The sequence below is a fragment of the Engystomops pustulosus genome, chromosome 4 (genome assembly GCF_040894005.1).
Source record: "Engystomops pustulosus chromosome 4, aEngPut4.maternal, whole genome shotgun sequence".
In the NCBI taxonomy this organism is placed as follows: domain Eukaryota; kingdom Metazoa; phylum Chordata; class Amphibia; order Anura; family Leptodactylidae; genus Engystomops; species Engystomops pustulosus.
This window is the reverse complement of record NC_092414.1, coordinates 2,655,031-2,678,628: the sequence shown is the minus strand read 5'-3', so window position 1 is coordinate 2,678,628 and position 23,598 is coordinate 2,655,031. Positions and strand designations below refer to the sequence as shown.

The 23,598-nt window shown below is 50.7% G+C and overlaps 1 protein-coding gene across 1 annotated transcript in view; it reads left to right on the top strand.

Annotated features, from left to right (window-relative positions):
- The window catches only part of LOC140125904 (receptor-type tyrosine-protein phosphatase O-like), a 297,842-nt gene that overhangs the window by 109,044 nt on the left and 165,200 nt on the right, over nt 1-23,598 (top strand). The window contains exons 11-14 of the mRNA XM_072144801.1: nt 1,455-1,606; nt 1,974-2,094; nt 2,180-2,319; nt 6,606-6,738. Coding sequence (XP_072000902.1) covers nt 1,455-1,606; nt 1,974-2,094; nt 2,180-2,319; nt 6,606-6,738 — 546 coding nt within the window. The remainder of the gene's footprint in view (nt 1-1,454; nt 1,607-1,973; nt 2,095-2,179; nt 2,320-6,605; nt 6,739-23,598) is intronic.

Below are 23,598 nucleotides of genomic sequence, written 5' to 3'. Positions count from 1 at the left end.
GGTCCGGTATGTTGTCTAGGGCTTGGTTATACACCAGGTCCGGTATGCTGTCTAGGAGTTGGTTATACACCAGGTCCGGTATGCTGTCTAGGAGTTGGTTATACACCAGGCCCGGTATGTTGTCTAGGATTTGGTTATACACCAGGCCCGGTATGTTGTCTAGGAGTTGGTTATACACCTGGTCCGTTATGTTGTCTAGGACTTGGTTATACACCAGGCCCGGTATGTTGTCTAGGAGTTGGTTATACACCAGGCCCGGTATGTTGTTGAGGAGTTGGTTATACACTAGGCCCGGTATGTTGTCTAGGAGTTGGTTATACACTAGGCCCGGCATGTTGTCTAGGACTTGGTTATACACTAGGCCCGGTATGTTGTCTAGGAGTTGGTTATACACCAGGCCCGGTATGTTGTCTAGGAGTTGGTTATACACAAGGTCCAGTATGTTGTCTAGGAGTTGGTTATACACCAGGCCCGGTATGTTGTCTAGGAGTTGGTTATACACTAGGCCCAGTATGTTGTCTAGGACTTGGTTATACACCAGGTCCGGTATGTTGTACAGGACTTGGTTATACATCAGGTCCGGTATGTTGTCTAGGAGTTGGTTATACACCAGGTCCGGTATGTTGTCTAGGAGTTGGTTATACACCAGGTCCGGTATTTTGTCAAGGACTTGGTTATACACTAGGCCCGGTATGTTGTCTAGGAGTTGGTTATACACCAGGTCCGGTATGTTGTCTAGGAGTTGGTTATACACCAGGTCCGGTATGTTGCCTAGGACTTGGTTATACACCAGTCCCTGTATGTTGTCTAGGACTAGGTTATACACTAGGCCCGGTATGTTGTCTAGGACTTGGTTATACACTAGGCCCGGTATGTTGTCTAGGACTTGTTATACACTAGGCCCGGTATGTTGTCTAGGACTTGGTTATACACTAGGCCCGGTATGTTGTCTAGGAGTTGGTTATACACCAGGTCCGGTATGTTGTCTAGGACTTGGTTATACACCAGGTCCGGTATGTTTTCTATCAGTTGGTTATACACTAGGCCCGGTATGTTGTACAGGAGTTGGTTATACACCAGGTCAGGTATGCTGTCTAGGAGTTGGTTATACACCAGGTCCGGTATGTTGTCTAGGACTGAGTTATACACCAGGCCCGGTATGTTGTCTAGGAGTTGGTTATACACTAGGCCCGGTATGTTGTCTAGGACTTGGTTATACACCAGGTCCAGTATGTTTTCTATCAGTTGGTTATACACCAGGCCAGGTATGTTGTCTAGGACTTGGTTATACACCAGGCCCGGTATGCTGTCTAGGAGTTGGTTATACACCAGGTCCGGTATGTTGTCTAGGACTTGGTTATACACCAGGCCCGGTATGTTGAGCTATGCTACATGTCTGGACTAGTCTACCCAGTGATGATGTATCTTCTTACTCTTTGTCTCCTCATCTACAGCTCCTGTAGCTCCACACATTGTGCAGGTAGAATATGTCCGACACCTCCTGTACATCACCTGGACCTATGGAGATAAAACCTTGGACCTGTCCCACTCTAGGATGTTGCACTGGCAAGTGACAGCAGATGGCAGGAAACGAATTAGGAAGAGTGTAAGTTCTGCGGGTCACATAATATTCGATATTCTCTGTGTGTCGGAGCCATAATATTTGCCCTCTTTTTCTTGGGCTCACAATTTGGGTGCAGCTTTGGGCACTTTTGCTGCTCTTCTAGTTTCCCAGCACTTTTCTATGCAGAGTTGTATTTCACCTTTATGGATTTGGAGACCACTCTAACCCTTTTGGCACCAATTCATTAACCCCTTGCGCCACAATCTAACATCCCAGTGTAAATTATAGCACAATTCATGCACCATCCTGTTCCACAATTGTTAAATGCCCCCTATGTCTCCGGTCACGTGGGACACAATTCAGCTTCCAGTCAGGGTCAGATGACAGATGTCTCCGTATTTACCCTCAGGTGTCCAGGAATACAATGACGGCAGTGATGAGCCTTCCAGCTGGGGACATCTATAACATCACCGTCACTGCGTGCACCGAGAGGAGCAGTAACACATCTCTGCCCTACCTGGTGAAGATCGGTGAGAGACACCACATCCATCATGGAAGACCAGAGGAGAAGTCCATGGATGACAACCTTATCAGTCATATTCTGCTTTCTCTCAGATCCAGCTCCCCCCAAGTCTCTTTATGCCGTCAACAAGACTCAGACGTCGTTCACCCTCCTGTGGGTAGAGGAAGGCTTCTCCGATCTCTGCGAGGTCATGTGCTGGCGCCTGGACCCACTGCAGGGGGAATATGAGAAGGTAAAAGCAAGTCCTCCAAATACCCAGAATAATAGGGTCTTCCCCACTATGGTCACCCACAATAATACTATGGGGCACATTTACTAAGGGTCCGCAGCCGCGAATCCGTCGGGTTTTTCCCGAATATTTCCTCTTTGCGCTGTATTTCACGGAATTGTGGCCGACTTTCGCGCGACAGAAATCGGGGGCGTGGCCACCGGACAACCCGAAGGATTCGGAAAAACCGCAGAATTTAAAAAGCCATTTGTGTCGCAAGATCAAGCACTCACATACACCAGAAAAAAGCAGGTGAACTCCGGCGGACCTCGGCGCAGCAGCGACATCTGGTGAATATCGGCGCACGGACCTTAGTGAATCCCAGCAGAACCCGAATCAGCGTCGGAGAACCCGCCGCTGGATCGCGACTGGACCGGGTAAGTAAATGTGCCCCTATGTGTAAGTAACAATCACCACTGGGCAGTATAATAGGAGCAGGTAACATGGTGTCAGTGATGTCTCCAGTAACACAGGTGCGGGGGCTGATGGGGACAGGGCTGGAGATCAATCTGTCATGATTAAGTAACAATCACACCCCTGGACACTTTACAAGGAGGCTGGTGCTTGGCATCATTGTTTCTCTTCTGTTAACCATGGTTATCTCTAAAGAAACACGTGCAGTCATCATTGCACTGCACAAAACTGGCCCAACAGGGAAGAGTATCGCAGCTAGAAAGATTGCACCTCAGTCACCGATCTATCGCATCATCAAGGAATTCAAGGAGAGAGGCTCCATTGTTACCAAAAAGGCTCCAGGGCCCAAGAAGGACCAGCATGCGCCAGGAGCGTCTCTTACAAGTGTCTCAGCTTGGGGATGGGGCTCCCAGCATCGCAGAGCTCAGGAATGGCAGCAGGTGTGAGGCATCTGCACGCACTGTGACACTGCGGAGACTCCTGGAGCAAGGCCTGGTGTCCAGGAGGGCAGCACAGAAGCCGCTTCTCTCCAGAAACCACCAGGGACAGACTGATATTCTGCAGGAGGTGCAGGGAGTGGACGCTGAGGACTGGGGGACAGACGGATATTCTGCAGGAGGTCCAGGGAGTGGACGCTGAGGACTGGGGGAAAGGCATTGTCTCTGATGAATCCCCTTTCCGATTGTTGGGAGAAGACAAGGTGAGCGATGCCTCCAGTCTGGTCTCCTGCACCTGTAAAGCCCCTGCAGCCATTCATGTTTGGGGGGGGTGCCTTCTCAGCCAAGGGAATCGGCCTAAAAACACCTCCATGAATAAAGAATTGACTAGAATGTCCTCCAGGAGCCGCTTCTCCCGACCCTCCCGGAGCAGATGGTGATGAGCAGAGCCTCCTCCAGGCTGATGGAGCACCGGCCATAAAGGGGAGAACTAAATGGTGCAGGGAACAGAACACAGAGATTCTGGGTCCATGGCCCGGGAACAGAACACAGAGATTCTGGGTCCATGGCCCGGGAACAGAACACAGAGATTCTGGGTCCATGGCCCGGGAACAGAACACAGAGATTCTGGGTCCATGGCCCGGGAACAGAACACAGAGATTCTGGGTCCATGGCCCGGGAACAGAACACAGAGATTCTGGGTCCATGGCCCGGGAACAGAACACAGAGATTCTGGGTCCATGGCCTGGAAACTCCCCAGATCTTATCCCATTGAGAACTTGTGGTCAATCACCAAGAGACGGGGGGACAAACAAAAACCAACACATTGGGGGTCATTTACTAAGGGCCCGATTTGCATTTTCCCAACGTGTTACCCGAATATTATAGATTTGCGACGATTTTCCCTGAATTGCCCCGGGGTTTTGGCGGACGCAATCGGATTATGGCGTGCACGCGACGGAAATTGGGGGGCGTGGCTGAACGAAAACCTGACGGATTCGGAGTAACCGCCGCATTTAAAAAAAAAAAAAGTGTCACTCACACGCGCTTACCTTCACTCGGCCTGGCTTGGTGAACTCCAGTGCATTCAGCGCAGCAGCGACACCTGGTGGACATCGGAGGAACTGCCTTAGTGAATCGCCGGAAGACCAGAATCCATCACAGAGAATGTGCCGCTGGATCGCGAATGGACCGGGTAAGTAAATCTGACCCATTGTGACACAATGCAGCAGTGATTGTGCAGGAATGGACGGCGATCAGTCAGGGTTTGGTGCAGGAGGTGATGAGAGCTGCCAGGGAGAATTGCAGAGGTCCTGAAGAAGTAGGAGAGGTCCTGCAGAAACTGACTGGCTGCAGTAACTCCTCCCACCTGACAATAAAAGCTTCTGCTCCCCATAATATGATTGCACTTGTATCTCTGTATGTGATAAACATCTGACAAACCAGAGGGACACATCGGGGGTCATTTACTAAGGGCCCGATTCGCTTTTTCCCGACATGTTAGCCGAATATTTCCGATTTGTGGCGCCGGCATGCGCGCAACGGAAATCGGGGGGCGCGGCCGAACGAAAACCCCACGTATTCTGAAAAACCGACGCATTTAAAAACGGAAAATGTGTCGCGGAGCTTGCACTTACCTTCACTCAGCCGGCCTCGGTGAACTCCAGTGCGTTCCGATGCTCTTAAGCGCAGCAGCGCCACCTGGTGGACGGCGGAGGAACTGCCTTAGTGAATCCCGGCCGGACTCGAATCCACCACAGAGAAGGCGTCGCTGGATCGCGAATGGACCGGGTAAGTAAATCTGCCCCATCATGTGACAATAGAAGATTTGTGTCATTCTCACAACTTATGGCCATGAATGTAGGTGTAGTATGACCTCTCACCCTATACACTAAGCATATGTGTACTATGACCTCTATCCCTATGCACTATGTATAGGTGTAGTATGACCTCTCATCCTATGCACTGTGTATTGGTGTATTGGTGTAGTATGACCTCTATCCCTATACACCAAGCATATGTGTACTATGACCTCTCACCCTATGCACTATGTATAGGTGTAGTATGACCTCTCACCCTATGCACTATGTATAGGTGTAGTATGACCTCTCATCCTATGCACTGTGTATTGGTGTATTGGTGTAGTATGACCTCTATCCCTATGCACTATGTATAGTTGTACTATGACCTCTCATCCTCTGTGCCATGTGTAGGTGTAGTATGACCTCTCACCAAATGTACTATGTGTAGGTGTAGTATGACCTCTCACCAAATGTACTATGTGTAGGTGTAGTATGACCTCTCACCAAATGTACTATGTGTCGGTGTAGTAGGGACTCTCACCAAATGTACTATGTGTAGGTGTAGTAGGGACTCTCACCAAATGTACTATGTGTAGATGTAGTATGACCTCTCACCAAATGTACTATGTGTAGGTGTAGTAGGGACTCTCACCAAATGTACTATGTGTAGGTGTAGTATGACCTCTCACCAAATGTACTATGTGTAGGTGTAGTATGACCTCTCACCAAATGTACTATGTGTCGGTGTAGTAGGGACTCTCACCAAATGTACTATGTGTCGGTGTAGTAGGGACTCTCACCAAATGTACTATGTGTAGGTGTAGTATGACCTCTCACCAAATGTACTATGTGTCGGTGTAGTATGACCTCTCACCAAATGTACTATGTGTAGGTGTAGTAGGGACTCTCACCAAATGTACTATGTGTAGGTGTAGTAGGGACTCTCACCAAATGTACTATGTGTAGGTGTAGTAGGGACTCTCACCAAATGTACTATGTGTAGGTGTAGTATGACCTCTCACCAAATGTACTATGTGTCGGTGTAGTATGACCTCTCACCAAATGTACTATGTGTAGGTGTAGTATGACCTCTCACCAAATGTACTATGTGTAGGTGTAGTATGACCTCTCACCAAATGTACTATGTGTAGGTATAGTAGGGACTCTCACCAAATGTACTATGTGTCGGTGTAGTATGACCTCTCACCAAATGTACTATGTGTCGGTGTAGTATGACCTCTCACCAAATGTACTATGTGTAGGTGTAGTAGGGACTCTCACCAAATGTACTATGTGTAGGTGTAGTAGGGACTCTCACCAAATGTACTATGTGTCGGTGTAGTAGGGACTCTCACCAAATGTACTATGTGTAGGTGTAGTATGACCTCTCACCAAATGTACTATGTGTCGGTGTAGTATGACCTCTCACCAAATGTACTATGTGTAGGTGTAGTAGGGACTCTCACCAAATGTACTATGTGTAGGTGTAGTAGGGACTCTCACCAAATGTACTATGTGTCGGTGTAGTAGGGACTCTCACCAAATGTACTATGTGTAGGTGTAGTAGGGACTCTCAGTTTGATTGTTGTGTCCTTAGGATCCAGTGACAGTCTTCTCACATGTGGTCACCATCTCCAATCTCCACCCGGGGACGTCCTACAACTGCAGCATCCGCACAGTCAGCCACCACGCCGCCAGCACTCCTACCTACATCACGGTTTCTACATTGGGTAAGTGTCTCATCTGCCGTCTGTATACTAAGAATTATTATTAGATATTAGCTTCATTCAAGGGATGAACACTGCCTATAAATGGTCCTAGAGGTCAGATCCCCCCAGGACTGTATACTCACAGAGGTCCCAGTTATTACAGGCCAACCATCCATAACCATGTACTGCAGGAGGTGGTCAGATCCCCCCAGGACTGTATACTCACAGAGGTCCCAGTTATTACAGGCCAACCATCCATAACCATGTACTGCAGGAGGGGGTCAGATCCCCCCAGGACAGTATACTCACAGAGGTCCCAGTTATTACAGTCCAACCATCCATAACCATGTACTGCAGGAGGTGGTCAGATCCCCCAAGGACTGTATACTCACAGAGGTCCCAGTTATTACAGTCCAACCATCCATCACCATGTACTGCAGGAGGTGGTCAGATCCCCCCAGGACTGTATACTCATAGGGGTCCTGATTATTACAGTCCAACCATCCATAACCATGTACTGCAGGAGGTGGTCAGATCCCCCCAGGACTGTATACTCACAGAGGTCCCAGTTATTACAGTCCAACCATCCATAACCATGTACTGCAGGAGGTGGTCAGATCCCCCCAGGACAGTATACTCACAGAGGTCCCAGTTATTACAGTCCAACCATCCATAACCATGTACTGCAGGAGGTGGTCAGATCCCCCCAGGACTGTATACTCACAGAGGTCCCAGTTATTACAGGCCGACCATCCATAACCATGTACTGCAGGAGGTGGTCAGATCCCCCCAGGACTGTATACTCACAGAGGTCCCAGTTATTACAGGCCGACCATCCATAACCATGTACTGCAGGAGGTGGTCAGAGCCCCCCAGGACTGTAAACTCATAGGGGTCCTGATTATTACAGGCCGACCATCCATAACCATGTACTGCAGGAGGTGGTCAGATCCCCCCAGGACTGTATACTCACAGAGGTCCCAGTTATTACAGTCCAACCATCCATAACCATGTACTGCAGGAGGTGGTCAGATCCCCCCAGGACTGTATACTCACAGAGGTCCCAGTTATTACAGGCCGACCATCCATAACCATGTACTGCAGGAGGTGGTCAGATCCCCCCAGGACTGTATACTCATAGGGGTCCCAGTTATTACAGGCCAACCATCCATAACCATGTACTGCAGGAGGTGGTCAGATCCCCCCAGGACTTTATACTCACAGAGGTCCCAGTTATTACAGTCCAACCATCCATAACCATGTACTGCAGGAGGTGGTCAGATCCCCCCAGGACTGTATACTCACAGAGGTCCCAGTTATTACAGTCCAACCATCCATAACCATGTACTGCAGGAGGTGGTCAGATCCCCCCAGGACTGTATACTCACAGAGGTCCCAGTTATTACAGGCCGACCATCCATAACCATGTACTGCAGGAGGTGGTCAGATCCCCCCAGGACTGTATACTCACAGAGGTCCCGGTTATTACAGGCCGACCATCCATAACCATGTACTGCAGGAGGTGGTCAGATCCCCCAGGACTGTATACTCACAGAGGTCCCAGTTATTACAGGCCAACCATCCATAACCATGTACTGCAGGAGGTGGTCAGATCCCCCCAGGACTGTATACTCACAGAGGTCCCAGTTATTACAGGCCAACCATCCATAACCATGTACTGCAGGAGGTGGTCAGATCCCCCCAGGACTGTATACTAACAGAGGTCCCAGTTATTACAGGCCAACCATCCATAACCATGTACTGCAGGAGGTGGTCAGATCCCCCCAGGACTGTATACTCGCAGAGGTCCCAGTTATTACAGGCCGACCATCCATAACCATGTACTGCAGGAGGTGGTCAGATTCCCCCAGGACTGTATACTCATAGGGGTCCTGATTATTACAGTCCAACCATCCATAACCATGTACTGCAGGAGGTGGTCAGATCCCCCCAGGACTGTATACTCATAGGGGTCCTGATTATTACAGTCCAACCACCCATAACCATGTACTGCAGGATGTGGTCAGATCCCCCAGGACTTTATACTCATAGGGGTCCTGATTATTACAGGCCAACCATCCATAACCATGTACTGCAGGAGGTGGTCAGATCCCCCCAGGACTGTATACTCACAGAGGTCCCAGTTATTACAGTCCAACCATCCATAACCATGTACTGCAGGAGGTGGTCAGATCCCCCCAGGACTGTATACTCGCAGAGGTCCCAGTTATTACAGGCCGACCATCCATAACCATGTACTGCAGGATGTGGTCAGATCCCCCCAGGACTGTATACTCACAGAGGTCCCAGTTATTACAGGCCAACCATCCATAACCATGTACTGCAGGAGGTGGTCAGATCCCCCCAGGACTGTATACTCATAGGGGTCCTGATTATTACAGGCCAACCATCCATAACCATGTACTGCAGGAGGTGGTCAGAGCCCCCCAGGACTTTATACTCACAGAGGTCCCAGTTATTACAGGCCAACCATCCATAACCATGTACTGCAGGAGGTGGTCAGATCCCCCCAGGACTGTATACTCATAGGGGTCCTGATTATTACAGGCCAACCATCCATAACCATGTACTGCAGGAGGTGGTCAGATTCCCCCAGGACTGTATACTCATAGGGGTCCTGATTATTACAGGCCAACCATCCATAACCATGTACTGCAGGAGGTGGTCAGATCCCCCCAGGACTGTATACTCATAGGGGTCCTGATTATTACAGGCCAACCATCCATAACCATGTACTGCAGGAGGTGGTCAGATCCCCCCAGGACTGTATACTCACAGAGGTCCCAGTTATTACAGGCCAACCATCCATAACCATGTACTGCAGGAGGTGGTCAGATCCCCCCAGGACTGTATACTCACAGAGGTCCCAGTTATTACAGGCCAACCATCCATAACCATGTACTGCAGGAGGTGGTCAGATCCCCCAAGGACTGTATACTCACAGAGGTCCCAGTTATTACAGGCCGACCATCCATAACCATGTACTGCAGGAGGTGGTCAGATCCCCCCAGGACTGTATACTCATAGGGGTCCTGATTATTACAGGCCAACCATCCATAACCATGTACTGCAGGAGGTGGTCAGATCCCCCAGGACTGTATACTCACAGAGGTCCCAGTTATTACAGGCCAACCATCTATAACCATGTACTGCAGGAGGTGGTCAGATCCCCCAGGACTGTATACTCACAGAGGTCCCAGTTATTACAGGCCGACCATCCATAACCATGTACTGCAGGAGGTGGTCAGATCCCCCAGGACTGTATACTCACAGAGGTCCCAGTTATTACAGGCCGACCATCCATAACCATGTACTGCAGGAGGTGGTCAGATCCCCCCAGGACTGTATACTCACAGCTGTCCCAGTTATTAGAGGCCGACCATCCATAACCATGTACTGCAGGAGGTGGTCAGATCCCCCCAGGACTGTATACTCATAGGGGTTCTGATTATTACAGGCCAACCATCCATAACCATGTACTGCAGGAGGTGGTCAGATCCCCCCAGGACTGTATACTCACAGAGGTCCCAGTTATTACAGGCCGACCATCCATAACCATGTACTGCAGGAGGTGGTCAGATCCCCCAGGACTGTATACTCACAGAGGTCCCAGTTATTACAGGCCGACCATCCATAACCATGTACTGCAGGAGGTGGTCAGATCCCCCCAGGACTGTATACTCACAGAGGTCCCAGTTATTACAGGCCGACCATCCATAACCATGTACTGCAGGAGGGGGTCAGATCCCCCCAGGACTGTATACTCACAGAGGTCCCAGTTATTACAGTCCAACCATCCATAACCATGTACTGCAGGAGGTGGTCAGATCCCCCCAGGACTGTATACTCACAGAGGTCCCAGTTATTACAGGCCAACCATCCATAACCATGTACTGCAGGAGGTGGTCAGATCCCCCCAGGACTGTATACTCACAGAGGTCCCAGTTATTACAGGCCAACCATCCATAACCATGTACTGCAGGAGGTGGTCAGATCCCCCAAGGACTGTATACTCACAGAGGTCCCAGTTATTACAGGCCAACCATCCATAACCATGTACTGCAGGAGGTGGTCAGATCCCCCAAGGACTGTATACTCACAGAGGTCCCAGTTATTACAGGCCAACCATCTATAACCATGTACTGCAGGAGGTGGTCAGATCCCCCAGGACTGTATACTCACAGAGGTCCCAGTTATTACAGGCCAACCATCCATAACCATGTACTGCAGGAGGTGGTCAGATCCCCCAAGGACTGTATACTCACAGAGGTCCCAGTTATTACAGGCCGACCATCCATAACCATGTACTGCAGGAGGTGGTCAGATCCCCCCAGGACTGTATATTCATAGGGGTCCTGATTATTACAGGCCAACCATCCATAACCATGTACTGCAGGAGGTGGTCAGATCCCCCCAGGACTGTATACTCACAGAGGTCCCAGTTATTACAGTCCAACCATCCATAACCATGTACTGCAGGAGGTGGTCAGATCCCCCCAGGACTGTATACTCACAGAGGTCCCAGTTATTACAGGCCGACCATCCATAACCATGTACTGCAGGAGGTGGTCAGATCCCCCCAGGACTTTATACTCACAGAGGTCCCAGTTATTACAGTCCAACCATCCATAACCATGTACTGCAGGAGGTGGTCAGATCCTCCCAGGACTGTATACTCACAGAGGTCCCAGTTATTACAGTCCAACCATCCATAACCATGTACTGCAGGAGGTGGTCAGATCCCCCAGGACTGTATACTCACAGAGGTCCCAGTTATTACAGGCCAACCATCCATAACCATGTACTGCAGGAGGTGGTCAGATCCCCCAGGACTGTACACTCACAGAGGTCCCAGTTATTACAGGCCAACCATCCATAACCATGTACTGCAGGAGGTGGTCAGATCCCCCCAGGACTTTATACTCATAGAGGTCCCAGTTATTACAGGCCGACCATCCATAACCATGTACTGCAGGAGGTGGTCAGATCCCCCAGGACTGTACACTCACAGAGGTCCCAGTTATTACAGGCCAACCATCCATAACCATGTACTGCAGGAGGTGGTCAGATCCCCCCAGGACTTTATACTCATAGAGGTCCCAGTTATTACAGGCCGACCATCCATAACCATGTACTGCAGGAGGTGGTCAGATCCCCCAGGACTGTATACTCACAGAGGTCCCAGTTATTACAGGCCGACCATCCATAACCATGTACTGCAGGAGGTGGTCAGATCCCCCCAGGACTTTATACTCACAGAGGTCCCAGTTATTACAGTCCAACCATCCATAACCATGTACTGCAGGAGGTGGTCAGATCCCCCCAGGACTGTATACTCACAGAGGTCCCAGTTATTACAGGCCAACCATCCATAACCATGTACTGCAGGAGGTGGTCAGATCCCCCCAGGACTGTATACTCACAGAGGTCCCAGTTATTACAGGCCAACCATCCATAACCATGTACTGCAGGAGGTGGTCAGATCCCCCCAGGACTGTATACTCACAGAGGTCCCTGTTATTACAGGCCAACCATCCATAACCATGTACTGCAGGAGGTGGTCAGAGCCCCCCAGGACTTTATACTCACAGAGGTCCCAGTTATTACAGGCCAACCATCCATAACCATGTACTGCAGGAGGTGGTCAGATCCCCCCAGGACTTTATACTCACAGAGGTCCCAGTTATTACAGGCCAACCATCTATAACCATGTACTGCAGGAGGTGGTCAGATCCCCCCAGGACTTTATACTCACAGAGGTCCCAGTTATTACAGGCCGACCATCCATAACCATGTACTGCAGGAGGTGGTCAGATCCCCCCAGGACTGTATACTCACAGAGGTCCCAGTTATTACAGGCCGACCATCCATAACCATGTACTGCAGGAGGTGGTCAGAGCCCCCCAGGACTTTATACTCATAGGGGTCCTGATTATTACAGGCCGACCATCCATAACCATGTACTGCAGGAGGGGGTCAGATCCCCCCAGGACTGTATACTCACAGAGGTCCCAGTTATTACAGGCCGACCATCCATAACCATGTACTGCAGGAGGTGGTCAGATCCCCCCAGGACTGTATACTCACAGAGGTCCCAGTTATTACAGGCCGACCATCCATAACCATGTACTGCAGGAGGGGGTCAGATCCCCCCAGGACTTTATACTCACAGAGGTCCCAGTTATTACAGTCCAACCATCCATAACCATGTACTGCAGGAGGTGGTCAGAGCCCCCCAGGACTGTACACTCACAGAGGTCCCAGTTATTACAGGCCGACCATCCATAACCATGTACTGCAGGAGGTGGTCAGAGCCCCCCAGGACTTTATACTCACAGAGGTCCCAGTTATTACAGGCCAACCATCCATAACCATGTACTGCAGGAGGTGGTCAGATCCCCCAAGGACTGTATACTCACAGAGGTCCCAGTTATTACAGGCCGACCATCCATAACCATGTACTGCAGGAGGTGGTCAGATCCCCCCAGGACTGTATACTCACAGAGGTCCCAGTTATTACAGTCCAACCATCCATAACCATGTACTGCAGGAGGTGGTCAGATCCCCCCAGGACTGTATACTCACAGAGGTCCCAGTTATTACAGGCCGACCATCCATAACCATGTACTGCAGGAGGTGGTCAGATCCCCCCAGGACTGTATACTCACAGAGGTCCCAGTTATTACAGGCCGACCATCCATAACCATGTACTGCAGGAGGGGGTCAGATCCCCCCAGGACTTTATACTCACAGAGGTCCCAGTTATTACAGTCCAACCATCCATAACCATGTACTGCAGGAGGTGGTCAGATCCTCCCAGGACTGTATACTCACAGAGGTCCCTGTTATTACAGGCCAACCATCCATAACCATGTACTGCAGGAGGTGGTCGGATCCCCCAGGACTTTATACTCACAGAGGTCCCAGTTATTACAGGCCGACCATCCATAACCATGTACTGCAGGAGGGGGTCAGATCCCCCCAGGACTTTATACTCACAGAGGTCCCAGTTATTACAGTCCAACCATCCATAACCATGTACTGCAGGAGGTGGTCAGATCCCCCCAGGACTGTATACTCACAGAGGTCCCAGTTATTACAGGCCGACCATCCATAACCATGTACTGCAGGAGGGGGTCAGATCCCCCCAGGACTTTATACTCACAGAGGTCCCAGTTATTACAGTCCAACCATCCATAACCATGTACTGCAGGAGGTGGTCAGATCCCCCCAGGACTGTATACTCACAGAGGTCCCAGTTATTACAGTCCAACCATCCATAACCATGTACTGCAGGAGGTGGTCAGATCCCCCCAGGACTTTATACTAACAGAGGTCCCAGTTATTACAGTCCAACCATCCATAACCATGTACTGCAGGAGGTGGTCAGATCCCCCCAGGACTGTATACTCACAGAGGTCCCAGTTATTACAGTCCAACCATCCATAACCATGTACTGCAGGAGGTGGTCAGATCCCCCCAGGACTGTATACTCACAGAGGTCCCAGTTATTACAGTCCAACCATCCATAACCATGTACTGCAGGAGGTGGTCAGATCCCCCAAGGACTGTATACTCACAGAGGTCCCAGTTATTACAGGCCAACCATCCATAACCATGTACTGCAGGAGGTGGTCAGATCCCCCAAGGACTGTATACTCACAGAGGTCCCAGTTATTACAGGCCAACCATCTATAACCATGTACTGCAGGAGGTGGTCAGATCCCCCAGGACTGTATACTCACAGAGGTCCCAGTTATTACAGGCCAACCATCCATAACCATGTACTGCAGGAGGTGGTCAGATCCCCCAAGGACTGTATACTCACAGAGGTCCCAGTTATTACAGGCCGACCATCCATAACCATGTACTGCAGGAGGTGGTCAGATCCCCCCAGGACTGTATACTCACAGAGGTCCCAGTTATTACAGGCCGACCATCCATAACCATGTACTGCAGGAGGTGGTCAGAGCCCCCCAGGACTGTAAACTCATAGGGGTCCTGATTATTACAGGCCGACCATCCATAACCATGTACTGCAGGAGGTGGTCAGATCCCCCCAGGACTGTATACTCACAGAGGTCCCAGTTATTACAGTCCAACCATCCATAACCATGTACTGCAGGAGGTGGTCAGATCCCCCCAGGACTGTATACTCACAGAGGTCCCAGTTATTACAGGCCGACCATCCATAACCATGTACTGCAGGAGGTGGTCAGATCCCCCCAGGACTGTATACTCATAGGGGTCCCAGTTATTACAGGCCAACCATCCATAACCATGTACTGCAGGAGGTGGTCAGATCCCCCCAGGACTTTATACTCACAGAGGTCCCAGTTATTACAGTCCAACCATCCATAACCATGTACTGCAGGAGGTGGTCAGATCCCCCCAGGACTGTATACTCACAGAGGTCCCAGTTATTACAGTCCAACCATCCATAACCATGTACTGCAGGAGGTGGTCAGATCCCCCCAGGACTGTATACTCACAGAGGTCCCAGTTATTACAGGCCGACCATCCATAACCATGTACTGCAGGAGGTGGTCAGATCCCCCCAGGACTGTATACTCACAGAGGTCCCGGTTATTACAGGCCGACCATCCATAACCATGTACTGCAGGAGGTGGTCAGATCCCCCAGGACTGTATACTCACAGAGGTCCCAGTTATTACAGGCCAACCATCCATAACCATGTACTGCAGGAGGTGGTCAGATCCCCCCAGGACTGTATACTCACAGAGGTCCCAGTTATTACAGGCCAACCATCCATAACCATGTACTGCAGGAGGTGGTCAGATCCCCCCAGGACTGTATACTAACAGAGGTCCCAGTTATTACAGGCCAACCATCCATAACCATGTACTGCAGGAGGTGGTCAGATCCCCCCAGGACTGTATACTCGCAGAGGTCCCAGTTATTACAGGCCGACCATCCATAACCATGTACTGCAGGAGGTGGTCAGATTCCCCCAGGACTGTATACTCATAGGGGTCCTGATTATTACAGTCCAACCATCCATAACCATGTACTGCAGGAGGTGGTCAGATCCCCCCAGGACTGTATACTCATAGGGGTCCTGATTATTACAGTCCAACCACCCATAACCATGTACTGCAGGATGTGGTCAGATCCCCCAGGACTTTATACTCATAGGGGTCCTGATTATTACAGGCCAACCATCCATAACCATGTACTGCAGGAGGTGGTCAGATCCCCCCAGGACTGTATACTCACAGAGGTCCCAGTTATTACAGTCCAACCATCCATAACCATGTACTGCAGGAGGTGGTCAGATCCCCCCAGGACTGTATACTCGCAGAGGTCCCAGTTATTACAGGCCGACCATCCATAACCATGTACTGCAGGATGTGGTCAGATCCCCCCAGGACTGTATACTCACAGAGGTCCCAGTTATTACAGGCCAACCATCCATAACCATGTACTGCAGGAGGTGGTCAGATCCCCCCAGGACTGTATACTCATAGGGGTCCTGATTATTACAGGCCAACCATCCATAACCATGTACTGCAGGAGGTGGTCAGAGCCCCCCAGGACTTTATACTCACAGAGGTCCCAGTTATTACAGGCCAACCATCCATAACCATGTACTGCAGGAGGTGGTCAGATCCCCCCAGGACTGTATACTCATAGGGGTCCTGATTATTACAGGCCAACCATCCATAACCATGTACTGCAGGAGGTGGTCAGATTCCCCCAGGACTGTATACTCATAGGGGTCCTGATTATTACAGGCCAACCATCCATAACCATGTACTGCAGGAGGTGGTCAGATCCCCCCAGGACTGTATACTCATAGGGGTCCTGATTATTACAGGCCAACCATCCATAACCATGTACTGCAGGAGGTGGTCAGATCCCCCCAGGACTGTATACTCACAGAGGTCCCAGTTATTACAGGCCAACCATCCATAACCATGTACTGCAGGAGGTGGTCAGATCCCCCCAGGACTGTATACTCACAGAGGTCCCAGTTATTACAGGCCAACCATCCATAACCATGTACTGCAGGAGGTGGTCAGATCCCCCAAGGACTGTATACTCACAGAGGTCCCAGTTATTACAGGCCGACCATCCATAACCATGTACTGCAGGAGGTGGTCAGATCCCCCCAGGACTGTATACTCATAGGGGTCCTGATTATTACAGGCCAACCATCCATAACCATGTACTGCAGGAGGTGGTCAGATCCCCCAGGACTGTATACTCACAGAGGTCCCAGTTATTACAGGCCAACCATCTATAACCATGTACTGCAGGAGGTGGTCAGATCCCCCAGGACTGTATACTCACAGAGGTCCCAGTTATTACAGGCCGACCATCCATAACCATGTACTGCAGGAGGTGGTCAGATCCCCCAGGACTGTATACTCACAGAGGTCCCAGTTATTACAGGCCGACCATCCATAACCATGTACTGCAGGAGGTGGTCAGATCCCCCCAGGACTGTATACTCACAGCTGTCCCAGTTATTAGAGGCCGACCATCCATAACCATGTACTGCAGGAGGTGGTCAGATCCCCCCAGGACTGTATACTCACAGAGGTCCCAGTTATTACAGGCCGACCATCCATAACCATGTACTGCAGGAGGGGGTCAGATCCCCCCAGGACTGTATACTCACAGAGGTCCCAGTTATTACAGTCCAACCATCCATAACCATGTACTGCAGGAGGTGGTCAGATCCCCCCAGGACTGTATACTCACAGAGGTCCCAGTTATTACAGGCCAACCATCCATAACCATGTACTGCAGGAGGTGGTCAGATCCCCCCAGGACTGTATACTCACAGAGGTCCCAGTTATTACAGGCCAACCATCCATAACCATGTACTGCAGGAGGTGGTCAGATCCCCCAAGGACTGTATACTCACAGAGGTCCCAGTTATTACAGGCCAACCATCCATAACCATGTACTGCAGGAGGTGGTCAGATCCCCCAAGGACTGTATACTCACAGAGGTCCCAGTTATTACAGGCCAACCATCTATAACCATGTACTGCAGGAGGTGGTCAGATCCCCCAGGACTGTATACTCACAGAGGTCCCAGTTATTACAGGCCAACCATCCATAACCATGTACTGCAGGAGGTGGTCAGATCCCCCAAGGACTGTATACTCACAGAGGTCCCAGTTATTACAGGCCGACCATCCATAACCATGTACTGCAGGAGGTGGTCAGATCCCCCCAGGACTGTATATTCATAGGGGTCCTGATTATTACAGGCCAACCATCCATAACCATGTACTGCAGGAGGTGGTCAGATCCCCCCAGGACTGTATACTCACAGAGGTCCCAGTTATTACAGTCCAACCATCCATAACCATGTACTGCAGGAGGTGGTCAGATCCCCCCAGGACTGTATACTCACAGAGGTCCCAGTTATTACAGGCCGACCATCCATAACCATGTACTGCAGGAGGTGGTCAGATCCCCCCAGGACTTTATACTCACAGAGGTCCCAGTTATTACAGTCCAACCATCCATAACCATGTACTGCAGGAGGTGGTCAGATCCTCCCAGGACTGTATACTCACAGAGGTCCCTGTTATTACAGGCCAACCATCCATAACCATGTACTGCAGGAGGTGGTCAGAGCCCCCCAGGACTTTATACTCACAGAGGTCCCAGTTATTACAGGCCAACCATCCATAACCATGTACTGCAGGAGGTGGTCAGATCCCCCCAGGACTTTATACTCACAGAGGTCCCAGTTATTACAGGCCAACCATCTATAACCATGTACTGCAGGAGGTGGTCAGATCCCCCCAGGACTTTATACTCACAGCGGTCCCAGTTATTACAGGCCGACCATCCATAACCATGTACTGCAGGAGGTGGTCAGATCCCCCCAGGACTGTATACTCACAGAGGTCCCAGTTATTACAGGCCGACCATCCATAACCATGTACTGCAGGAGGTGGTCAGAGCCCCCCAGGACTTTATACTCATAGGGGTCCTGATTATTACAGGCCGACCATCCATAACCATGTACTGCAGGAGGGGGTCAGATCCCCCCAGGACTGTATACTCACAGAGGTCCCAGTTATTACAGGCCGACCATCCATAACCATGTACTGCAGGAGGGGGTCAGATCCCCCCAGGACTTTATACTCACAGAGGTCCCAGTTATTACAGTCCAACCATCCATAACCATGTACTGCAGGAGGTGGTCAGAGCCCCCCAGGACTGTACACTCACAGAGGTCCCAGTTATTACAGGCCGACCATCCATAACCATGTACTGCAGGAGGTGGTCAGAGCCCCCCAGGACTTTATACTCACAGAGGTCCCAGTTATTACAGGCCAACCATCCATAACCATGTACTGCAGGAGGTGGTCAGATCCCCCAAGGACTGTATACTCACAGAGGTCCCAGTTATTACAGGCCGACCATCCATAACCATGTACTGCAGGAGGTGGTCGGATCCCCCAGGACTTTATACTCACAGAGGTCCCAGTTATTACAGGCCGACCATCCATAACCATGTACTGCAGGAGGGGGTCAGATCCCCCCAGGACTTTATACTCACAGAGGTCCCAGTTATTACAGTCCAACCATCCATAACCATGTACTGCAGGAGGTGGTCAGATCCCCCCAGGACTGTATACTCACAGAGGTCCCAGTTATTACAGGCCGACCATCCATAACCATGTACTGCAGGAGGGGGTCAGATCCCCCCAGGACTTTATACTCACAGAGGTCCCAGTTATTACAGTCCAACCATCCATAACCATGTACTGCAGGAGGTGGTCAGATCCCCCCAGGACTGTATACTCACAGAGGTCCCAGTTATTACAGTCCAACCATCCATAACCATGTACTGCAGGAGGTGGTCAGATCCCCCCAGGACTTTATACTAACAGAGGTCCCAGTTATTACAGTCCAACCATCCATAACCATGTACTGCAGGAGGTGGTCAGATCCCCCCAGGACTGTATACTCACAGAGGTCCCAGTTATTACAGTCCAACCATCCATAACCATGTACTGCAGGAGGTGGTCAGATCCCCCCAGGACTGTATACTCACAGAGGTCCCAGTTATTACAGTCCAACCATCCATAACCATGTACTGCAGGAGGTGGTCAGATCCCCCAAGGACTGTATACTCACAGAGGTCCCAGTTATTACAGGCCAACCATCCATAACCATGTACTGCAGGAGGTGGTCAGATCCCCCAAGGACTGTATACTCACAGAGGTCCCAGTTATTACAGGCCAACCATCTATAACCATGTACTGCAGGAGGTGGTCAGATCCCCCAGGACTGTATACTCACAGAGGTCCCAGTTATTACAGGCCAACCATCCATAACCATGTACTGCAGGAGGTGGTCAGATCCCCCAAGGACTGTATACTCACAGAGGTCCCAGTTATTACAGGCCGACCATCCATAACCATGTACTGCAGGAGGTGGTCAGATCCCCCAGGACTTTATACTCACAGAGGTCCCAGTTATTACAGGCCGACCATCCATAACCATGTACTGCAGGAGGTGGTCAGAGCCCCCCAGGACTTTATACTCACAGAGGTCCCAGTTATTACAGGCCGACCATCCATAACCATGTACTGCAGGAGGAGGTCAGATCCCCCCAGGACTGTATACTCACAGAGGTCCCAGTTATTACAGTCCAACCATCCATAACCATGTACTGCAGGAGGTGGTCAGATCCCCCCAGGACTTTATACTCACAGAGGTCCCAGTTATTAGAGGCCGACCATCCATAACCATGTACTGCAGGAGGTGGTCAGAGCCCCCCAGGACTGTACACTCACAGAGGTCCCAGTTATTACAGGCCGACCATCCATAACCATGTACTGCAGGAGGTGGTCAGATCCCCCAAGGACTGTATACTCACAGAGGTCCCAGTTATTACAGGCCAACCATCCATAACCATGTACTGCAGGAGGGGGTCAGATCCCCCCAGGACTTTATACTCACAGAGGTCCCAGTTATTACAGTCCAACCATCCATAACCATGTACTGCAGGAGGTGGTCAGATCCCCCCAGGACTGTATACTCACAGAGGTCCCAGTTATTACAGTCCAACCATCCATAACCATGTACTGCAGGAGGTGGTCAGAGCCCCCCAGGACTGTACACTCACAGAGGTCCCAGTTATTACAGGCCGACCATCCATAACCATGTACTGCAGGAGGTGGTCAGATCCCCCCAGGACTGTACACTCACAGAGGTCCCAGTTATTACAGGCCGACCATCCATAACCATGTACTGCAGGAGGGGGTCAGATCCCCCCAGGACTTTATACTCACAGAGGTCCCAGTTATTACAGTCCAACCATCCATAACCATGTACTGCAGGAGGTGGTCAGATCCCCCCAGGACTGTATACTCACAGAGGTCCCAGTTATTACAGTCCAACCATCCATAACCATGTACTGCAGGAGGTGGTCAGAGCCCCCCAGGACTGTACACTCACAGAGGTCCCAGTTATTACAGGCCGACCATCCATAACCATGTACTGCAGGAGGTGGTCAGATCCCCCCAGGACTTTATACTCACAGAGGTCCCAGTTATTACAGGCCAACCATCCATAACCATGTACTGCAGGAGGTGGTCAGATCCCCCCAGGACTGTATACTCACAGAGGTCCCAGTTATTACAGGCCGACCATCCATAACCATGTACTGCAGGAGGTGGTCAGATCCCCCAGGACTTTATACTCACAGAGGTCCCAGTTATTACAGGCCGACCATCCATAACCATGTACTGCAGGAGGTGGTCAGAGCCCCCCAGGACTTTATACTCACAGAGGTCCCAGTTATTACAGGCCGACCATCCATAACCATGTACTGCAGGAGGTGGTCAGATCCCCCCAGGACTGTATACTCACAGAGGTCCCAGTTATTACAGGCCAACCATCCATAACCATGTACTGCAGGAGGTGGTCAGATCCCCCCAGGACTTTATACTCACAGAGGTCCCAGTTATTACAGGCCGACCATCCATAACCATGTACTGCAGGAGGTGGTCAGATCCCCCAAGGACTGTATACTCACAGAGGTCCCAGTTATTACAGGCCGACCATCCATAACCATGTACTGCAGGAGGTGGTCAGATCCCCCCAGGACTGTATACTCACAGAGGTCCCAGTTATTACAGGCCGACCATCCATAACCATGTACTGCAGGAGGTGGTCAGATCCCCCAAGGACTGTATACTCACAGAGGTCCCAGTTATTACAGGCCGACCATCCATAACCATGTACTGCAGGAGGTGGTCGGATCCCCCAGGACTGTATACTCACAGAGGTCCCAGTTATTACAGGCCAACCATCCATAACCATGTACTGCAGGAGGTGGTCAGATCCCCCCAGGACTTTATACTCACAGAGGTCCCAGTTATTACAGGCCGACCATCCATAACCATGTACTGCAGGAGGTGGTCAGATCCCCTAGGACTGTATATACTCACAGAGGTCCCAGTTATTACAGGCCAACCATCCATAACCATGTACTGCAGGAGGTGGTCAGATCCCCCCAGGACTTTATACTCACAGAGGTCCCAGTTATTACAGGCCGACCATCCATAACCATGTACTGCAGGAGGTGGTCAGATCCCCCCAGGACTGTATACTCACAGAGGTCCCAGTTATTACAGGCCAACCATCCATAACCATGTACTGCAGGAGGTGGTCAGATCCCCCAAGGACTGTATACTCACAGAGGTCCCAGTTATTACAGGCCAACCATCCATAACCATGTACTGCAGGAGGTGGTCAGATCCCCCCAGGACTGTATACTCACAGAGGTCCCAGTTATTACAGGCCGACCATCTATAACCATGTACTGCAGGAGGTGGTCAGATCCCCCCAGGACTGTATACTCATAGGGGTCCTGATTATTACTGGCCAACCATCCATAACCATGTACTGCAGGAGGTGGTCAGATCCCCCCAGGACTGTATACTCACAGAGGTCCCAGTTATTACAGGCCGACCATCCATAACCATGTACTGCAGGAGGTGGTCAGATCCCCCCAGGACTTTATACTCACAGAGGTCCCAGTTATTACAGGCCGACCATCCATAACCATGTACTGCAGGAGGTGGTCAGATCCCCCCAGGACTGTATACTCGCAGAGGTCCCAGTTATTACAGGCCGACCATCCATAACCATGTACTGCAGGAGGTGGTCAGATTCCCCCAGGACTGTATACTCATAGGGGTCCTGATTATTACAGGCCAACCATCCATAACCATGTACTGCAGGAGGTGGTCAGATCCCCCCAGGACTGTATACTCACAGAGGTCCCAGTTATTACAGTCCAACCATCCATAACCATGTACTGCAGGAGGTGGTCAGATCCCCCCAGGACTGTATACTCACAGAGGTCCCAGTTATTACAGTCCAACCATCCATAACCATGTACTGCAGGAGGTGGTCAGATCCCCCCAGGACTGTATACTCACAGAGGTCCCAGTTATTACAGGCCAACCATCCATAACCATGTACTGCAGGAGGTGGTCAGATCCCCCCAGGACTGTATATACTCACAGAGGTCCCAGTTATTACAGGCCAACCATCCATAACCATGTACTGCAGGAGGTGGTCAGATCCCCCAAGGACTGTATACTCACAGAGGTCCCAGTTATTACAGGCCGACCATCCATAACCATGTACTGCAGGAGGTGGTCAGATCCCCCCAGGACTGTATACTCACAGAGGTCCCAGTTATTACAGTCCAACCATCCATAACCATGTACTGCAGGAGGTGGTCAGATCCCCCCAGGACTGTATACTCACAGAGGTCCCAGTTATTACAGGCCGACCATCCATAACCATGTACTGCAGGAGGTGGTCAGATCCCCCCAGGACTGTA